This window comes from Ostrinia nubilalis, chromosome 14 (assembly GCF_963855985.1).
Source record: "Ostrinia nubilalis chromosome 14, ilOstNubi1.1, whole genome shotgun sequence".
Classification (NCBI taxonomy): Eukaryota; Metazoa; Arthropoda; class Insecta; order Lepidoptera; family Crambidae; genus Ostrinia; species Ostrinia nubilalis.
Window position 1 is genome coordinate 12,210,124 of NC_087101.1, and position 18,947 is coordinate 12,229,070.

At 37.4% G+C, this 18,947-nt stretch overlaps 2 protein-coding genes across 2 annotated transcripts in view; one reads left to right on the plus strand and one right to left on the minus strand.

Moving 5' to 3' along the window:
* The window catches only part of LOC135078189 (serine/threonine-protein kinase minibrain), a 139,022-nt gene extending 136,385 nt beyond the window's left edge, over positions 1–2,637 (minus strand). The window contains exon 1 of the mRNA XM_063972775.1: positions 1,650–2,637. Coding sequence (XP_063828845.1) covers positions 1,650–1,713 — 64 coding nt within the window. The 5' untranslated portion in view covers positions 1,714–2,637. The remainder of the gene's footprint in view (positions 1–1,649) is intronic.
* Positions 2,638–4,858: 2,221 nt separating this feature from the next.
* On the plus strand, positions 4,859–17,336 carry LOC135078182 (nuclear RNA export factor 1). The gene is made up of 11 exons (XM_063972767.1): positions 4,859–5,001; positions 5,147–5,223; positions 5,499–6,107; positions 6,249–6,439; positions 6,535–6,644; positions 8,610–8,646; positions 9,091–9,338; positions 12,068–12,236; positions 13,553–13,717; positions 14,812–14,969; positions 15,539–17,336. Exons 2-11 carry the CDS (start codon positions 5,172–5,174, stop codon positions 15,636–15,638), a joined length of 1,839 nt encoding a protein of 612 aa, XP_063828837.1. The 5' UTR covers positions 4,859–5,001; positions 5,147–5,171; the 3' UTR covers positions 15,639–17,336.
* Positions 17,337–18,947: the final 1,611 nt, after the last annotated feature.

An 18,947-nucleotide genomic window follows, 5' to 3' on the forward strand; every position in this document is an offset into this window, starting at 1 on the left:
GTTTTGACTCAGTGAAAGAGTTTTGTAGAAATTTGTCCTTTCAGGCGACCGAATATAGCATTTTTGCGCGTCGCATTTTTCGCACGGTCGAAATAATATCGGGAAAATATCAATTTTAAATATGACAAACGTTAAATAAAGGTGAAGGGATGTAGGGCAGCGGGTGTATTCCACAGGTAGGTCACAGAGGGTTGTGTGCATTCAACAATATACACACACAGGGCCATGGAAACCTATCGCACGTAAAGGTGATAGGCGGAAAATTGTATTGTGTCCATTGAATCAAGGGCCGTGTTAGGTGCTTTGATTGTTACAAATGGTGTGGTCACTTCAAAAGGAGCTATTGCCCTTGTATCAGCCAAAAGGGTCAAGATGTATAATTGTAGGAAGAGGAAGAAATTATTAGCTTCAACAGTTTCTAAGCATTATGAGATAAAAGTTTGAAATGGTGGGATATTGAAGGAACCTACCTAATAATACGTTACTTAAAACTAATTAAATAACCTACCCAAAGAAACTTATGTAATAACAATACAATAACAATAATCAAATATTATTAGTACCTAACTGAAAAGTCAGCTCAGCTGCTTATCTCCTTTTGTATTGTGGTTTGTGATTAGTTGTAACGTTTTAGATAGCCTATCACATAGTAACAGTACTAAATCTGTGGCACATGCCAACAATAATATAATAGATGTACTAGATAGGTAGATAATTTGTGGCACGATGAAAATCAAAACATAACATTTGTACCTAGATTTCTGTCTTACACTAAAACATTTAACTAAACTAGAAGTTACCAAGTGAAATGTTTATAAACACATAAGTTTAAAGAAATAAGAATGAGTTTGTTTGTAAATAGGCTTGTACCAGCCAATACCTGGAATTGCTGCTGGATTACTGAGAATTCTGATTGCAATTCGGGAAAATTAAGGCTATTTTCTCGATTCCAGGAATATAGAGAGGTCTCGGATGATGCACTAGTCTTCCTATGTTGAATAGTTTCAAATGAATGAAAGTGATTGATGCTAGTGAACTTGTTTTATAAAGAATAAGGTTGTCAAATCAATTTTGTTATGAACATTGTTGGGTATGCATTCAATGTTAATGGAAGGAACTACATTTTTGTTTACTTTTATGCAGCATGGATTGTCCAAACGACTGAGCATAATTCATCAGCATTTTAGGAACAGGATGTCGACTGCTGAACATAGGCCTCCCCCAATGATTTCCAGATTTACCAGTTGATAGGTAATAGGTATGTTGCTATGTAAGATAGACTTTATTAGTGATTGAATTAATTGAGCGTTAAAAAAGAGTTCGGTAATATTTTAAGAAGGCCAGATGGATGTTTATCGCATGTAGAAACACTTTTTTAGTGTATCGCATTTAATAATTTTAAAGTAGACAATGTCTAGAGTTATGTGGGTAATTATTAGTTAAATGAGATGTAGGTACCTACTAGGATTGTTACAAATTTTTTCTTAAGCAATATTTTTACGAATTGAATAGATTTTTTTAATTGTAAATATTACAGTTATATTATTTACAGAGATTTTTCAAATCAATGCAAAAACCTGTTCGAACTCATGTCACTGAAAATGACTAATGGAGACTGAAAAAAATAACAAATAAATCTTGCTACTTACATTTATTTTTGGCATTCTCATCCATGAGCATGTTGAAGTGGTGGTGGCGGTTCCACGCAGCCATCTTGCCTTCGTGAGGAGCCCCCAAAAGTACCAGGGCCGCCCCGGCGGGCCCAACTCCGTCTAGGGGCTCCAGTGTCCTTGCACTACAAATTTGTCACACACTCATAACCCAACAACCATAACAGCACACACACGGGATCAAAACGCCGTCTCTCCGGACGGCGGTGTCATCGGCGCCGCAACGCGCCGCTCATGCCTGATTCACTTCCCTACACGCACTTATGCACTCGCGGGTAAACACGGCGAAGCACGGTCAACAACGCGCGGTGATTCACCTCAGAATCGCGCGCTCCGCACTGCAGAGTGCTGCCGGACTGTTTCGTGCCCGTGCGCTCGCGAACCGCAGTCGACTGACACCCAAACACTCGTCCCGAGTCACGTGTGCGTTGCACCGAATGACGACACCAACACTAGCCCGCACAAAATAATGCACCAGAAATCACCGTCTAATACTCAGATGCCTAATCGAGCGGGCGAACGCGAAGGCGGCGGGCGACGCACCACGAACTCGTGAACAAAATAATAACAAATGTGCATGAGATGCTCACTGTATTATGTGCACGTGGGTTGCGTCACAGCTCGACACAATTTGCTAAGAAATCACTGCGTTTGATGAGAATGTCTCGAATACGCGACGTAATTTCTTTGAATACAGACACAAGCAAGCTAGCGGACGATTATAAAATTGTTGAAATTCGAATTACACTGTCGCACACAGAGGTAACAAAATGATCGATTGACCAAATGTTTTAGTAAATTAATTACAACACCATCAACTACACTATTTGTAAACAAAACACAGCCCGTAATACATTCAGAAAATAACAGTTTTAAAACAGTAAACGCGACGAACGCGTTGATCAAGCGCGACAAATAGGACAAAACATGGCAGACTCGAAAAGCACACGAACTTTGTCTGTGATCGTTTTATTTTTAAATGCTATGGTTTCTAATACGTTCCGTTCTAAGACTTTTATTTTGTTTGTGTTTATATTTTAGAAATATAACTTCAGTAGCCATAGTTTTATCAGTTTTTGTGAAACTTTGAGCAATAAACATTATTTATACGAAATAGTATCAAAAGCCTTTTTTAAAATTAAGTGATATTATTGTACGACTGAATATTAAATTATAAGGTGGTGCTGCGTAAAACGGATCTCACAGCGCAAAACCAGAGACAAGAATCTATGAAAAAAATGGATGCGTCTTTTGTTAGTATTGCTAGTTTCATGAAAATTATGTTTGAATAGTAGATTTTCTTACATTTGCGAAATATAGTGTATTATTTTCATAGAGGGACAATAGATGTTTTACGGTACAAGTACCTATTCTAAGTACTTCATTCTAATTAATTATTGAATGTATTTTATGTATTATAACTTCTTTGATTCTTAACTTTCCTCATCCTGGTTACTTTTTAATTTTATTTTCGAACTATAATCTAGCTCGAAGGACCATGAGATCAAAGTATAAAACGCGCGTATAGTTTATAAAAAGTAAAACTATTTAAATATTTATTTATAAACACTCTTTCAATACTCGTCTAGTTTTTTGTCTAGTTTTAAAATAACTTTAATAAATTCTATGTGCTCCGGCCATTATCGAGAGAGGAGAGTACTGGCGCTCTGTAGTACAGGCTTCACGCCTAGTTCAGACTCCAGTTCTCTCACAATCTTACCCTGTTCAATTAGTACATAGCAATTTGTGTTTCACTGTATTATTGGATTGTGAAAGAAAGAAATAAATGCTTTTTATTATTATTATTATTACTTAAATGCCAAAATTTTAACACTAGGCGAACTTAATGCCATAAGGCATTCTCATCCAGTTTACTAAGTATCAACTATGTTGGTACCTATATCGCAGAAAGAAACCAAATATTGGTCTCGAAGAGCCTTAATTAAGTAAGGCTCCAAACCAGTATGTTTTTTTTAATATTAATGGTCTTTTATTAAAATATTTGGCAATTTGTAAACACTATCATCTACTTACATATTTATAGTTACTGAAACCTTTAATTTGTCACCAGTCATCGGCTTAGCCCTGGAGAGAAATTGAACCTTAAAATTTTTGCAGGCTTAACTTTATCTTCACTGGTAGATAAACCAGTGAAGCTGTAGATCCTGGCTGTCGCTACACAAGAGTTGCAGTGGTGTGAATGAGAGGTGGGACGTGCGTGAGAACTGAGAATAGTCCCGTAACGTTTATTATCTATCTACTACTACTATAGACTAGCTATACTAATATTATAAATGCAAAAGTAACTCTGTCTGTCTTGCTTTCACGCCTGAACCACTAAACCGATTTTGATGAAATTTGGCATAGAGATAGTTTGAGTTTGAGGATAGTTTTTATCCCGGTTTTTGAAACAGGGACGCGCGCGATAATTTTCGGACGTTTGGTGTAGTGGTTCGAAACGGATTACTATTCCGGAGGTAGCGGGTTCGATTCCCGCACAGTAAAAACATTTGTGTGCATGAACATATTTGTTTGTATTGGACTGGGTGTTTTCTATGTATAATAAGTATGTATTTACAAAAAAAAAGTATTTAAGTATGTTTATATCCGTTGTCTAGTACCCATAGTACAAGCTTTGCTTAGTTTAGGACTAGAAGCGCAGTGTAAAAATATGTCTAAGAATATTTATTTATTTATTTGTCTGTCTTGCATTCACGCCTGAACCACTAAACCGATTTTGATGAAATTTGGCATAGATATAGTTTGAGTTTGAGGATAGTTTTTGTTCCGGTTTTTGAAATCGGGACTCGCGCGATAATTTTTTTTTGTGACAGACAAAATTCCACGCGGGCGAAGCCGCTGGCGGAAAGCTAGTCTTTTCCATATAAATAAAAAAATACTGATTTTGACTTTGATTTATCTCAATCAAATTAATATTTTGGAAACACTACTGTAGGCCAGTAGAATTAAACACAAAAATGAATTAAATCAGAAATAATTCCTACAGAAGATTTTACTGCTTAAGGCTATGTCAGCATAAAAATTCCTAAACAATATTAATTATGAATAAATAAATAAATAAATAAATAAGTTTACAGAACTGCAGCACCCTCTTTCATCCACGAAAGGTATTAATTTTAGTAGATTATTATTTCTACATCTGGCAACATATTTGTGTCTATGGTCAACAAACAAATGTGGTATTTTTCGTGACGTTTTACGTGTGAATTTTGTAAAACCAAAAAAGTTAAATGCTGCAAGTTATTTATCAAAAGAATTGAGCTTGTGCAGACGTATATAACAAATATTCATCAAAACCAAAACTTGTGAGGTAATTGATAACTAAATGTGTGCTAAATCGGATAACCCTTCAAGCCAGTGACGCACGTCTGTGTGGTGTGGAGTGCGAGCAATGTTCATTTTCCTCCTTTGTAACCTTGATTACTCATTGTGAATTATTGGTGCTTTGGTTCTAGTAAATCGCATTTTACCTGAAGAAATATGCCTAAACGTGGAGGAGGAAGGCCTAGGAACTGGAAGGATGAACACTTTGGTGAGTTTATTACTTCATTAATGCCATGCATGGTATTTTTGTTATGTATGTCGTGTCACTTGTTGTAACACAATAAAATAATTATCTAATTTTATTGTGCAAGATGAGATATGATGTTGTAATTCGTGCTCTTGGTATGGTTTGTGAATCTTTCTAGTCCATGAATAATTTGTTTCTCCTCAAAATACATGTGAAGCATTTTCATGTCTTGATAAATGTTCAGTATATTTGAGTGAAAGTATGTAAATGTTTCAAATTAGCCTTTTTATGTACAGAACATGATGATAGAATACAAACAAGCAATACAAGGAGAGTCAGCTTCAAGCCTGGTACGAACAAAGGAAAGCAGAAGTTTCGTAACTGGAATGATGCGAAACTAAATCTCTTGGACGATGACATTGATATGGGAGCAAATTCAGGGCAAGGTCCTAACAACAGGAAGAGTCATTATAGAGGTCGGGGAGGTCGTGGAGCCAACTCGCCAATACCAAGAGGAGGCGGTGTACCCAAGAAAAGGTTTATTGTTGGCCTGTTACCTTGGTATCAGATCATCATCCCCTACGGAGCCAAGCATGACAAAGATGTCATACTGAAGACTTTATTGAGTTTCATCTCTCCGGAAATATTTATTCCACATTACTACAAAATCAACGGAAATGCGGCTGTGTTTTATGTGGACGATGTTAAGATTGCTGAAAAGCTGTTCAACGCAGACCGAAAGATCACTATGCCCGATGGGTTCAAACTGGTGGTGATTGTAAGGAATGCAGTTCCGAATGTGTCCATTGATGATGACATGAAAGAGAAGATGAAACTTACGATGGCCAAGAGATATAATCCTGCTACAAAGGCCTTGGACTTGACGAAATTTCATGCTGACCCTGGTAAGAATTCTTTTTCTATTCAATGATTCTCTTATTAGCATTTTCTGTAATACATAGGTTTCTTCTAGTTCACAATTTCTCTATTTATGAAGGAGTTGCTGCAACTTTATTAATCTGCAATCAAAAAATTTTTTATTGCAGACTTGTCGGACATATTCTGTGCCCTCTCCCGTCCAATGATAATGCTGGCTGCAATAGACATTATCGCTGAGAACATTCCCGATCTTGAAGCGTTGAATCTGAATGACAACAAGCTGCATGGAATTGAACATCTCAAGATTCTATCAAGTAAATTCAAGAGCTTGAAGATTTTATACATGGGAGACAACAGGGTAAGTATTAGTGAACAGTTTTTTGTATAATAGTTCAACGATTAAAATACCACTACAGAATTAATTTTGTATTACGAGCTTTTGTAATATTTTAGATACCATTTCTGGGGTCACTGGATGCCCTGAAAGCGTTGCCTCTGGTCGAGCTGTACCTGAAAGGGAATCCCTTGGTGAACAGGTTTAATGATCACGAAATTTATGTCAGGTAATAAACATCTTGTGAACCGTGATGGAAGCGCTTTAGCAAAGGCATGAGAGAAGAAAATGGCCTGTTTCACTGGTCTCGGAACTCTAGATACTAGAGAACAAGAAAAAAAAGCTAAATTCAAGTGCTACACTAACTATTTTGTCTTTATCTTTATGGTAAGTCAGTTCCGTTTGAGAAAGTGAGACAGGCCTTGCATGACATGGTATGGCTGGGAAGCAGACAATTTGTAAGTAATTATAAAGAGTCAGCACACATTTGGGTGCATATTTAATCGAACAACAATATTTGGGCATTTTATTGTCAATATTTTTAATCGAACAATAATATTGGGACTACAACAATATATTGGGGCTTTATATTTATCAAAGTAATCAATATTATGTAATATGTACCTAACTCAATTGAATTTTGTGTGTGAAGATGAATGTACGATATTTTAAAAATTGAGAATGCACTGTATTTCCTGTTACCATATGTGATTGTTATTATGTTCATAGAAAAATTGGAGCAAAGGAATGAGTTTTTGTATGTTTTTTAAACTTATTTAAAACCTTTTTTTATAACATAATAAAAATATTTTTAATGTATTGATAGGCTTGCTAACAATTCCATCAACGCAGCAAGCTTGCCTATCTACTTCATGTCTTATCAATTTTACTGTAACTTAACGTAAAATATTTGCTCCTATTTTTCTATGTTTATTGTTGTTATTTTCAGAAACCACTATCTTCTACCTATTGGGTTACCCACTAGGCTAGGAGTGGGTGGGTGCCAACTTTACACCTGCGATATCCCATTTGCATTTACAATCGCAGGACTCAGTATCCTGTGTGCCATTTGTTTGTCACAGATTACGAATTATATTTTTTTTTGACGTAGAGTGATTCATTGTCAGAAATAGGTCAAATAGAACTTAACTAATTTTGTTTAAATTCAATTTATTGCTATTCCACATGATAAAGGACAGTATGGATCCTGTTGGTTTATTATTGTTTTATAAGATTTTTTTTTGTAAAATTCAACATAGTTATACTTGATTTTTCTATTAATTTAATATGATAATAGTAATCTGTGACATAAATACAAGTATGTACAAATGTGTTGTCGAATTAGTAATGAACACATCTACATAATTTTATGTTTAGCCCAAGTTATATTATAACTGTCTAAGATCCTCAACTTGAAATTGTGTGGATGTGTTTTTTATCTTTTTGTTTTATTCACATTATTTATTTGTATTTTCTGTATAAATATGTGTATGTGTTAGCATATTTTCCATATTTGTTTTATAATTGAATGTATTTAATTTAATTGCACTTGGAAGAACTAAAATGAAAATATTCTGTGGTTCTGTGGTGAAAATCGATTAAAATGTAAAACATCGTTCACATTATGGACCTTTTCATGTTTTTTTGACTGGATATATAAAGATTAATTCAGTTTATATTCAGCAATATTCAGTGAAAAATACTTAAAATTAATTTAATTTCATACAAGATAAAATTGCCTAGTCTAGTCATAATGTGAATGCTGTCTTACATTTTCTGCCTAGAAAGAACCCTACATAGATTATTAAATCTTGGGCCTACAAATTAGATTTTATAAAAGACAAAACATATTTGAAAAAAATCTCATTACTTTTTGAACTACACAATTATTTTCACGTTTAGTTTTCCAAGTGCCTTTCATATGGACATTGAAGTACCTACTAATATCTCCTATGTAACACAAATTGTTTTAACTTTCTATTTTTTTTTGTATTATTATGAAAAAAGCAACAGCCCATGGTAAAAGATCCAAAGAACGATGCACTCATAACTCAAAACAGATTTGTTGAAACATTTTGTGTAAGATAAATGGGTTTGGTACTTCAACGTCAATATTTTGTGCTGAAACTAACGTGTCCATGTGAGTTTCAGAGGTACATTTGCATTCTGTTGCCATATTGTTTGTTGTCTCCAGCGATGTGCGGAAGAAGTTCCCCAAGCTGACCAGACTGGTGAGTACCTGTTGAAAAAAATTAATGTGTATGTCTCATCAGACTATAATTTGTTGTTATTGAAAACTGACACTAATTACAACTACATAGTTGACACAGTAGCTTCATATCACCTGTCTTTGTCTCATATCAAACTATGTACCTACTGCAAAGGATTTTATAATATCTAGAGTTCTATTAAATTACACGGGCTACCTAAGTAAACTCCGACAAACAACGTTACTTCGACATTACGTTACTCCGACATTTCTGAATATCGACATGACTTTACTTCGACACTACACTACTCCGACAAAGGATATTAGCGTTTGTCTAAGTAGTATAGTGTCGAAGTAAAGTCATGTCGATATTCAGTAGTGTCGGAGTAACGTAATGTCGAAGTAACGTTTGTCGGAGTTCAGTTTTTGAGCCTTTTCCACGACATAATCCCCATTCTTCCCACAGGACGGAGCGGACCTGCCCCCATCGATTGGATTCGACGTGGCCGATGACGTCAACCTGCCCCCTCGCCAGCAATCATTCTTAGTGAACCCATCAGGCCAAGACCTGGTCAGAGAGTTCCTCACGCAATACTACGCGATATATGATTCCGAGTCGCGGCAAGCGCTTTTGGAAGCTTACCATGAGCATGCGATAATGTCCTTGACTTGTAGTTACTTGAGCAATGATAACAGGAACTCTAATATCACCAGGTTAGTGTGGCTTGATTTACATTGTCTGTAGTAGGTTTGGTTTTCTTTATTGTTGGATTTGAAGAGAAAATAATAGCTATTTATTGTTTTAAAAAGGTTTTTGGATCTTTATTTTTTTAGCTGATTTTAAAAGTAAAAGTTTAGCCTTTTTCCCGTTGCGGATTTTGGCACGCATATTATGCGTAATAGGAAGAAAAGACATTTAGCAAGTGCATTTAACACGACTAAAGTCAAAGTCAATTTTTTTTATTTGTTAGACTATTTTTAAATAGTACTTACTAATCGTCAAATATTTTGCTCTTAAGGAGTCTATATGTTACGGTCAAAGTGATAAATGTGAAAATTATGAATAATCGCCGGTTATTATGAATAATTACCGCATGATTTGGTAAATGTGATTAATATGAGATCATTTATGTGTGTATAAAACTAAATAGGCGGCTTAGGGGTGGCCCAAGGGCCACCCCCGCCGCACCTTAACCTATTTTTCACTTTAAATCAAAACAATGTGTTATAGGCATTATGGCAAAGTAATGTTACGCAAGAAACAGTCCAAACTCATTTTGCCAAATTATATGAATAGATAACTATATTATGATATCGAAACGTTCAAAATGTGAGGCTGTACATGAGCGCTGTACACGAGCCGGTGTTCTCTTTTATGATATTTGTTAGTATTAAGGTTACATTATGAAATAATCACTGGTAAATGTGATTAATTTATCACTTTTACCTCGCCTGTCGGTAATTATTCATAATAACCGGCCATTATTCATAATTTTCAATGAGGATCAGTACTGTTGTAGAAAATTCAATAAAACTAGTATCTACGTTAATCTTTAAGACATAAGAAAGATATATCTTTTTGAATTATCCAAATCGGACCATTACTTGCGAAGATATTAAGTAATAAACATAGGCCGTTTTTGCCGCTAAAAGACAACGTACGCAGGGCCGCGTGACGTCATTATATCCGAATCGAGCGCAGCCGGCGTACTATTGGGATGGAAAATATTTTTTTCCAGCTAAACTATCAGTTTTAGAAAAAAACTTTTAATAACATTTATTCATCAAAATAAAGTAACCTATCGACCAGTAATTTTTAAAAATAAAAATTGTGAAAAATAAGTATCGCTATGTCCAAAAACCACATTTTTATAGGATTCGATGGAATGCGGAGACGCGGTTGGGGTGAGTGTAACTTTATGATTGTTTGTATTGAACATAATAATACATAATATGAGTGCTAATACCCAGTTTCTGGCCTGGGGGGGGGGGGAGGGGGGATAAGTCATACCCAGCTTATAGCCTGGGGGGAGGGGCAAGCCTTACCCAGCTTCTGGCCTTGGTAAGAGGGGGGGAGAGGCAAGTCATACCCAGTTTCTGGCCTAGGGGGGGGGGGGGGGGGGTTAGTCATACCCAGCTTCGGGCCGAGGGGGAGTCATACCTAGCTTATGCTTATGGACTGGGGGGAGGGGCTAGCCTTACCCAGCTTCTGGTCTGGGGAGAGGGGGGGGGGGGGGGGGGGGTCAAGTCATAACCAGTTTCTGGTTCTGGCCTAGGGGGGGGGGGTAAGTCATACCCAGCTTCTGGCCTAGGGGGAGTCATACCCAGCTTATGCTTATGGCCTGGGGGGAGGGGCAAGCCTTACCCAGCTTCTGGCTTGGGGGGGGGGGGGGGGTAAATCATACCCGACTTCTGGCCGAGGGGGAAGTCATGCCCAGACCCAGCTTATGACCTGGGGAGAGGAGAAGGACGGGGGAGTCATACCCAGCTTCTAGGCTAAGATTAAATAGATTTTCAGGAGGGAGCAGCTGGCCCGCCCATGGGAACGATAGATAGGTAGGTACGTAGGTTTAACTCAGAAAAACTAAATAACAGGTAGGTATTGCGTGTACATCGAAATGATCTTCATAGCAATGTCTTGTAGCCTAGGCAGAGTGTATCTGCCTCAGCTATACTTATTGTTAGAAGTAAATAAATTAATACATTTTTATATTTTACTTGGACGAAGATATGACTCTAACAACACTTATGAACACTTTATTTGAATAAATCGCCAAATATACCACCGCGGAGACCCTAATCGCGTCTCCGCGTTCCATTTAATCGTATGAGCGTATGGATTTTTTGCGATATTTTTCACAATATCTATTTTAAAAAAATATCTATCGATAGCTTACTTTATTCTGATGAATAAATGTCATGACAAGTTTTTCTCTAAAACTGATGGTTTGGCTAGAAAAAAATATTTTCTATCCACGCAGTACGCCAGCAGCGTTCGGATCGGATATAGTGACGTCATCGGTCCCGCGCCGGGCGGTCAGTGAACTTTTTTAGTAATTTGGCCATAACTTCGTCAATTTTTGTCGTAGAACAAAAATTTTTGGACTGTATATTAAGGATTTCTTAGACCTATAAATCTGCATTCACAGCTAAAAATCGAAATGATCCTCATTTATCACTTTAACCGTAACATATACGTGTCTCATAATCTTTATACCCTACCAGTAGTACCTAAAGTCTTTGACCTATGTGTGTTGCCAGTGATGATGTACAGAACGGAGACATTATCATGCTCTATTACTATGGGACCCATAAGAAGGCTCAAAGTCACTGATGATGCCCGGAGTTTCCCTACGTGATCGAATCAGAAAGTAGATCCTTAGGAGAAATGGTTTCTTTTATTAGAAATGCTCGTTCTAATTTAACATAATAATTTGTTCCAGACTGAATTCCTACCTACCAAACAGTCGCAACATCATCCGGATGACGGAGCGCGAGTACCGGCGGCGCTACCTCAAAACCGGACGGCTACAAGTTGTTACATTATTATCGGAGTTCCCCAAGACCACCCATGACCTCATGGGATTCGCTGTTGATCTGCTGGTTTATACTGTGAGTTAATAAGGATAAACTTTTATTTGTATAGGTACTTTATTTTGCATTCAGAATGTATTCTGCTAAAGCCCGGTCTGTGAGAATACGAATGGTCTGTGAGCACGTAGAATTTTGTCCAATGACCCCAAGCTACCCATCCTTATCGCTCGTGCGTAATTATATTGCTGTCGCGACTGTACAACGGGCGCCCGCAGTGAGTGTGCGAGCGCGATAGCAACATAATTACGCGCGAGCGATAAGGATGGGTAGCTTGGGGTCATTGGACAAAATTCTACGTGCTCACAGACCAGACTATATCTCATAGGTATGTGTTAATTAAAATCCTTATACTCTTACCACTGGACCACGTAGACAGTTATCGAGAGTTCCCACATTATTTATTCGCCTGGTCTGGTCAGCGTACGCCACTAAATGCTGTCCACTGTTGGATTTCCACAACGATCGGTCCTGTGTCCTCCTCCATTTTCCTCTGGTAAATTTCGTAGATGGCGCCATGGTCGCTCTGTAAATGTAACCTAATTTTTAATAGCAAGATGCTCGTTTTCACCATCAATCCCTAACTTTTAAGTGACCCCTGTGACAATAAAATTCCTGTTATGTGTTACCATAGGGGGTCACTTAATAATTGGGGATTGATGGTGAAAACAGGCAAGACTCTTAACAAAAGACCATGCGACGGTATAAATTCATAGTGTGGATCCCGATTAGCGAGGGTTAGACTTGTGGATACTACCAGGCCTTGGATACTACCAGGCCTGTTCATCTCCGCGAGTTTACATCGAAAACAAAACACGCACGATGGCCCACCTACACGATACTATTCGACAAGGCCTCACATACGAGCGAAAATTGACTCACTCACGCGTATTCTTGTGTATGATGGAAGAAAATAAAGAAAATGGTGTACTAAATACTGTGCAGTATTTAACTGCCTAAATAATAATAAAAACATAGAATGTACTTTTTTAAGTTGCCTCAAGACACTGAGAGGTAAATAAGTAGTTAATATTATTCATGATAATATCATGCTAAATCATGTATTTGCTCCGCCGTTTTCCGCAGTTTGGCACCTCACGTCACATCATTTTACCGAAGTCAGCCCTATAGCTTCGGCGCAGTGCCGATCACTGACGTTTGTCAACAAAATGGTGCTTGACTCTTGAGACAGGCTAAATTACACCATATTGTTAATGACATTGAGCATACATTTTTTTAAATACCTTCGCGAAGTAATACTTCTGTACGTAGTACTTATTATTATTCTGTGCTATTACCTATGATGGATAATGCTAATCATGATGTTAACCTTCCAGCCGGCGATGATCGTGCTAAGTATGAACGGCGTGTTCAAAGAGACCACCACCAACGGCAACCCGACGCGCTCGTTCCACCGCACCTTCGTCATCGTGCCCAACGCCGCCGGCGGGTTCAGCATCATCAACGATATGCTGTTCATCACGAACACTACTAAAGAACAGGTGTGTAAACTTATTTTCTTCAGTGCCTTTAGGAGCTGGTCAAGAACGGGAAATGTGTGCTCTTTTCAAGATGATTCCTACAGAATACCAGCATCATGTTCTGAATGGAACATGATACACACTGAGTAGGAGCCATTTTGGTTCAATAAATTTTGTATATTATTTAAATTGTGTAAAACTATTATGTTTGAACCAAATAAACAATTTTTCTTCTTTCTAGAACGATGTCGAACGAAACGATATTTAAAACGGAACAAATAAGGAAAAATATCTCTAATATAATATCTAATACATGTAGAGGTACAGGAAAAAAGAATACTGGAGGCGATACGTGGCGCCAAACCAAAGCCAAACATTCTTTTTTTATTGGCAATGATTTAGGTTTTGGAAATCCGCTCTGGATGCCAAGCATCAGGGGGTGACACAAGTCGCGCAGATTAGTACTCACTGGCGCATCTGCATGGCAAGTCTGTGGTTGGTTTCGAAGATTATGATACCGATTGTCTTTCAATCGGTATCATAATCTTCGAAATGCTGCGAATGCTGAAATGATGATGATGATGAGATGATGAGGCTGACAATAGTGACTGAGTTTCTTGCGCTGCTAATTCTCAGCACTGGCCCATTTATTGTCCAGAAGCAGTGGTAGGGTTAATACTGGGCGTGTAAAAGTGCTTTTTAAAAGCCTGTTTGCAAAAATAAATGAGTTTTATGAGTTTTTTTTTATGATGTAATGTGGGCAAGCCTCCCACTAGGTGGACCGACGATCTGGTGAAGGTCGCGGGAGGTACCTGGATGCAAGCGGCGCAGGACCGGTCTTTGTGGAAATCCTTGGGGGAGGCCTTTGTCCAGCAGTGGACGTCATTTCTTCTTCTTATTCGTTACGCTCTTGGCAGAGTGGTCGTGGTCATGTTGAGGCGTTGTTCACATCGGTTGTAGAGGCGGATACAACTCTCCGCACGATCTCTCGCCATCTCTCTCTATTGGCAGACTGTTTGACGTCATTTGGCTGAAACGAATGATGTCATTTGATCAGTGGTTTCGACTATGGTCTTTTTCGTAGCCAAATTGTTAATTGAGCTCATCACCCACAGGAGGAGAAAGCCTTCGCAACGGGTGCTCCCGAGCCGCCCGCACCGGCGCCGGCGGCGATGGCTGTTCCCATGGCGGTGCCGGGTGCGCCGGACGCCCAGAAAGCCATGCTCGCCATGCTCAGCCAGCAGACTGGAATGAACGAGCATTGGAGCGTCAAGTAAGTGTTAACTTTGTCACGAGACTTGCTTATAACTTGCTCACAAACGATGCTTGCTTAAGTGTGATAGGTTCGTGTGTGACCCTGTGCGTCCACGCGCACTGTGAGACATTGTAATGTTTGTGAATACGGGCGTATTTCCACATGTCGTACTGCTGCCACCCCTTATTTAGCCAGAATCTACAGCTTGATCTCCAATAAAAATTCAACTGTACCGGTTTTAAAAACGATAAAAAGAGACTGGACAAAATGTTAAGACATTTTCAGGGTTTAAATGATTTTTACTTTTGTGGTTAGCTATGTACTATATTATGTTTTTTGTGTTGCTGACTGGTTAGGCACTTTTCACATGTTTTCCTTTCTTTTCCAATATGAGGGCCTCACCTAACACGTCATGTAATCTCAAAATGTTGATATTCATTCAAGCATCTTTTGAACTTCGTTTCATAATACGAGCCAGAGAAACTTTATAAGGAATTAATTTCACGGTTTAGATATTATCCTACAATAGACCAAGCTTGCCCAAAACCTTGAACCAACATGAGTATAACATTTCATATCTCTTCCAGCTGCCTTCAAGAGACCGGTTGGGACCTACAAAGGGCGCTATTCATCTTCAACCAACTGAACTCAGAAGGCAAAATACCTCCAGATGCCTTCGTGAAGTGATCATTTTTCGGAGAATCCGGGCTGGCCTCTGTACATATTAATTAAGAAGATATACTTGTGAGAAGACAACGCGGTTTGTGTCCAGACTTTGCATTGATTTAAGAGCACATTTGTGTTGGTTGTTGTATTTTATCTCTTATTGTGAGACTGTCACTAGTTCCCATTGTATCTAATCAAATATTTGAGGATTTCCTTTTGAGAATTTTCTTAAAATAATCTATTGGGATTGGCTTCTGTAATTGATTGGTTGTTCCTAATAAAATGATTGTAAGGACCTTTTTCCTATGTTGCGGATTTCGGCACTGTCTCTCTAATCTGTGGCGTGCGTATCACGCTGCTGGTTACGTTTTTGTAGCCCACGTAAGATGAAAAACATGTATGAAATAATGAAACGTGAAATCAGCATCGCAGGAAAAAGTCACTTAGTTATTTTGGCATAGTAAAATGATAGTATTTATTTCGAAGATTACATAATATTATGTAAAGGATTTTTGATTTTCATATACAATGTTAAAATTCTGTATAAAATAATTCGTTAAGAAGTATCTGCAGATGTTTGTTTATAAATAACGTACGACTAATCTTTAAATTGTAAGGTTTCTACTAATACGTATTTCTGGAATTTTTAAGGTTCGTATTCTGAAGTTGGATGAAACTCAAAAAATGATTCAAATCTGTGATTGGTTTCAATATTTAGATCAATCACAGGTTTATACGTGAATAAATTCATATTTGAAAGACGTTTCAGAATGTGAACCTTATTGGTACTTATAATTTTTGCATTCAAGATAACTTATTTAATATTTACAGAATTAATATATTCAACCACTTTGTAGAATATATTCAACCACTTTGTAGAATATATTCAACCACTTTGTAGAATATATTCAACCGCTCTGTAGTCATGATTAGCTGTGTAACTTGATTGTTAATTTTACGATGTCATAGCGTTCTTTGAAACTCAAATCAACTCAAAACTCGTGCGTAATAACGTGTTATTGTTATTTACTTCGAATATTTTGTATATAGATATTTGTAAACGAAAAAAGATGCATATTATCAATTTGTTAGCGTTAGGGATTTTGAATGTAATAAAATCTTTGTCGAAATAATGTGAGCCATTTAAGGAAATAGGATAATTTTGAATGCTACTCGAATAGCATATTTTGATTGTAGTCTAAGTTTTCTGTTTATTGAGAAGATTTATTTAGTTTACAATATACTTAAAAAAAAGAAAATGCTCTAAAAAAGAATACAACCAAATGAAAAGAAAAAAAAATGTACATATAAAAGTAAGAAGAATGAGCAATTTGGATTATACACTGGATTTTGTAAATATTTTTTTCGCAAAGGGTGTTAGAGACTAGTTGTCGGGTGCACGGCTTGGTATCCATTGAGGAGCGAGTTTCTCGGTTCAGATTGGCAATGAGGGTTCCATAAGGGCCTGAGTGCCGTTCCATGGTCGCTAGCGGTCGTTGTGTGGACCGTGCCGCGACGGAACCCCTGAGGAAGACCCCTGTGGGCTAGTCGCGTGGATTGTGGGAGGACCATGGACGTATTTTGACGAGAACTCCGCTGATTTTTCTATAAGGAGAAAGGTCGGTCCTGACTTTGGTCTCTGGGGGGGCTTAGGGCACATTGAAGTAAGAATTAAGACTGTATAAATTAGATAAAATAAATGTTAAATATTAATTCCAACATGTTTTTTATTTGTTTACTTTTATTGCGGTGATTACTTTGATAAACGCTATCTTTGAGACTACGCCAGTGGTGTTCAACATTGTGGCAAAAAAATAAACCGGCTGTATATTTTGTCTGGTTTCAAAAGAATGTCCTATAATCTATATAATATCTATATATGTATATAAAAATGAAACCCGTTTTCCGTTGTCACGATATAACATGAAAACGGCTTGACCGATTTGGCTGATTTTTTTTTTGTAGTTTTCTAATACTCTGTACAAGGTTTTTACGGAAAAAAATATAAAGAAAATCTCTACGCTAAGGCGGTACGAAGTTCGCGGGGTCAGCTAGTTTGTTATATTTTATGAACGCCTACATCATACTAATGATCTTTCTCTAATTTATTTATTTTTACATATTTTTAATTTTGTCAAAAACTTAAGCTATTCAATTTGGATTTGTCTCGAGCGTGATCGTTAATTCATCTTGATTTATCGCTCCCTCTTTTTCAAACTGACGCCTTGGATGAGTGAAAAAGACGAATAGAGGAAATGGATTCGGTAAACCCCATGGTTCCTAGAACAACACCCCCTCATATTTGCGACTGTAAACTTTCCTCATGAAATGTACATATAGGAAAGTAAATTCAGCTTGGAAAACAAAGATAATATCGTCTGAGTTACAACACGTGTGCATTGTTAATTTCCTGTGATAAGTTTGTCTTTTTGTCCTTATGATATAATGTTATCATTAGATAGTGTTCGTAAACAAGATCTTTTTCTTAGTCCAAACTTATTTTATTTCCTGATTGACGTCCTAATAATTTCTACTGGCATTCTTTCATTGGTTGTCCTGCAAGCAAAAAGACTCATTTCAACCATTGATGAATAAAGTTCTTAATTGGAACACTGTCTTAGGTAAAGTAGAATTTGATAGCACTGTTTACCATCCCATCACGAGATGAACTGTTTACTCTCCCTGATAACAGGAGCCTATAAGGCTGCTCTTATCAGCAACACAGACGTCACTGTAATAAATCTTCGACGGTTTTTACGGCGTTGTTGAGTTTAGATTGAGGTTGTGCTAGATTTTGAGGAAATGTAATTTTAGCACTGTACCTATTGCTGTGAGAGCCTTATTAGCGAGGAAACAATTTCAGTTTCATCGCTTTCTGAAAATTTGTCCTCCAACTTGTAAGAAGCGCATACAGACAAATTACTTTCTTACCTAGATTGATCGAGCGTCTTACGATTATTATTTTTTTCATTTTTCAGTGAGATAGAAAAGGGTTACGCTACTTTATGCCTCGAGTTCAGCTCAGTTTCAGTAGATTGTACAGGCGTATTTTTGTTTCATGAAGACTTTAAATACTGTAAACCACAGATATGGACTGTAGTGTAAACCCTTGAAAAGGAGGCTGACAATAGTGACTTGAGTTTCTTGCGCTGCTTCTTCTCAGCTGGCCCATTTATTGTCCCGAAGCAGTGGTAGGATTAATACTGGAACGTGTAAAAGTGCTTTTTAAAAGCCTATTTGCAAAAATAAATGACTTTGAGTTTTTAACTAGGCGAATAAGATCCAAAAGAAGAAAAAAATATTTTATTTGGAAACTGGTGTTTAGTTATG

Excerpts from the sequence above, each read along its gene's own strand:
- LOC135078182 (XM_063972767.1), top strand. The coding sequence starts at position 5,172 with ATGCCTAAACGTGGAGGAGGAAGGCCTAGGAACTGGAAGGATGAACAC. Across the intron at positions 6,440-6,534 it reads TATACATGGGAGACAACAGG|ATACCATTTCTGGGGTCACT; the intron begins GTAAGTATTAGT and ends GTAATATTTTAG. Across the intron at positions 6,645-8,609 it reads GATCACGAAATTTATGTCAG|CGATGTGCGGAAGAAGTTCC; the intron begins GTAATAAACATC and ends TGTTGTCTCCAG.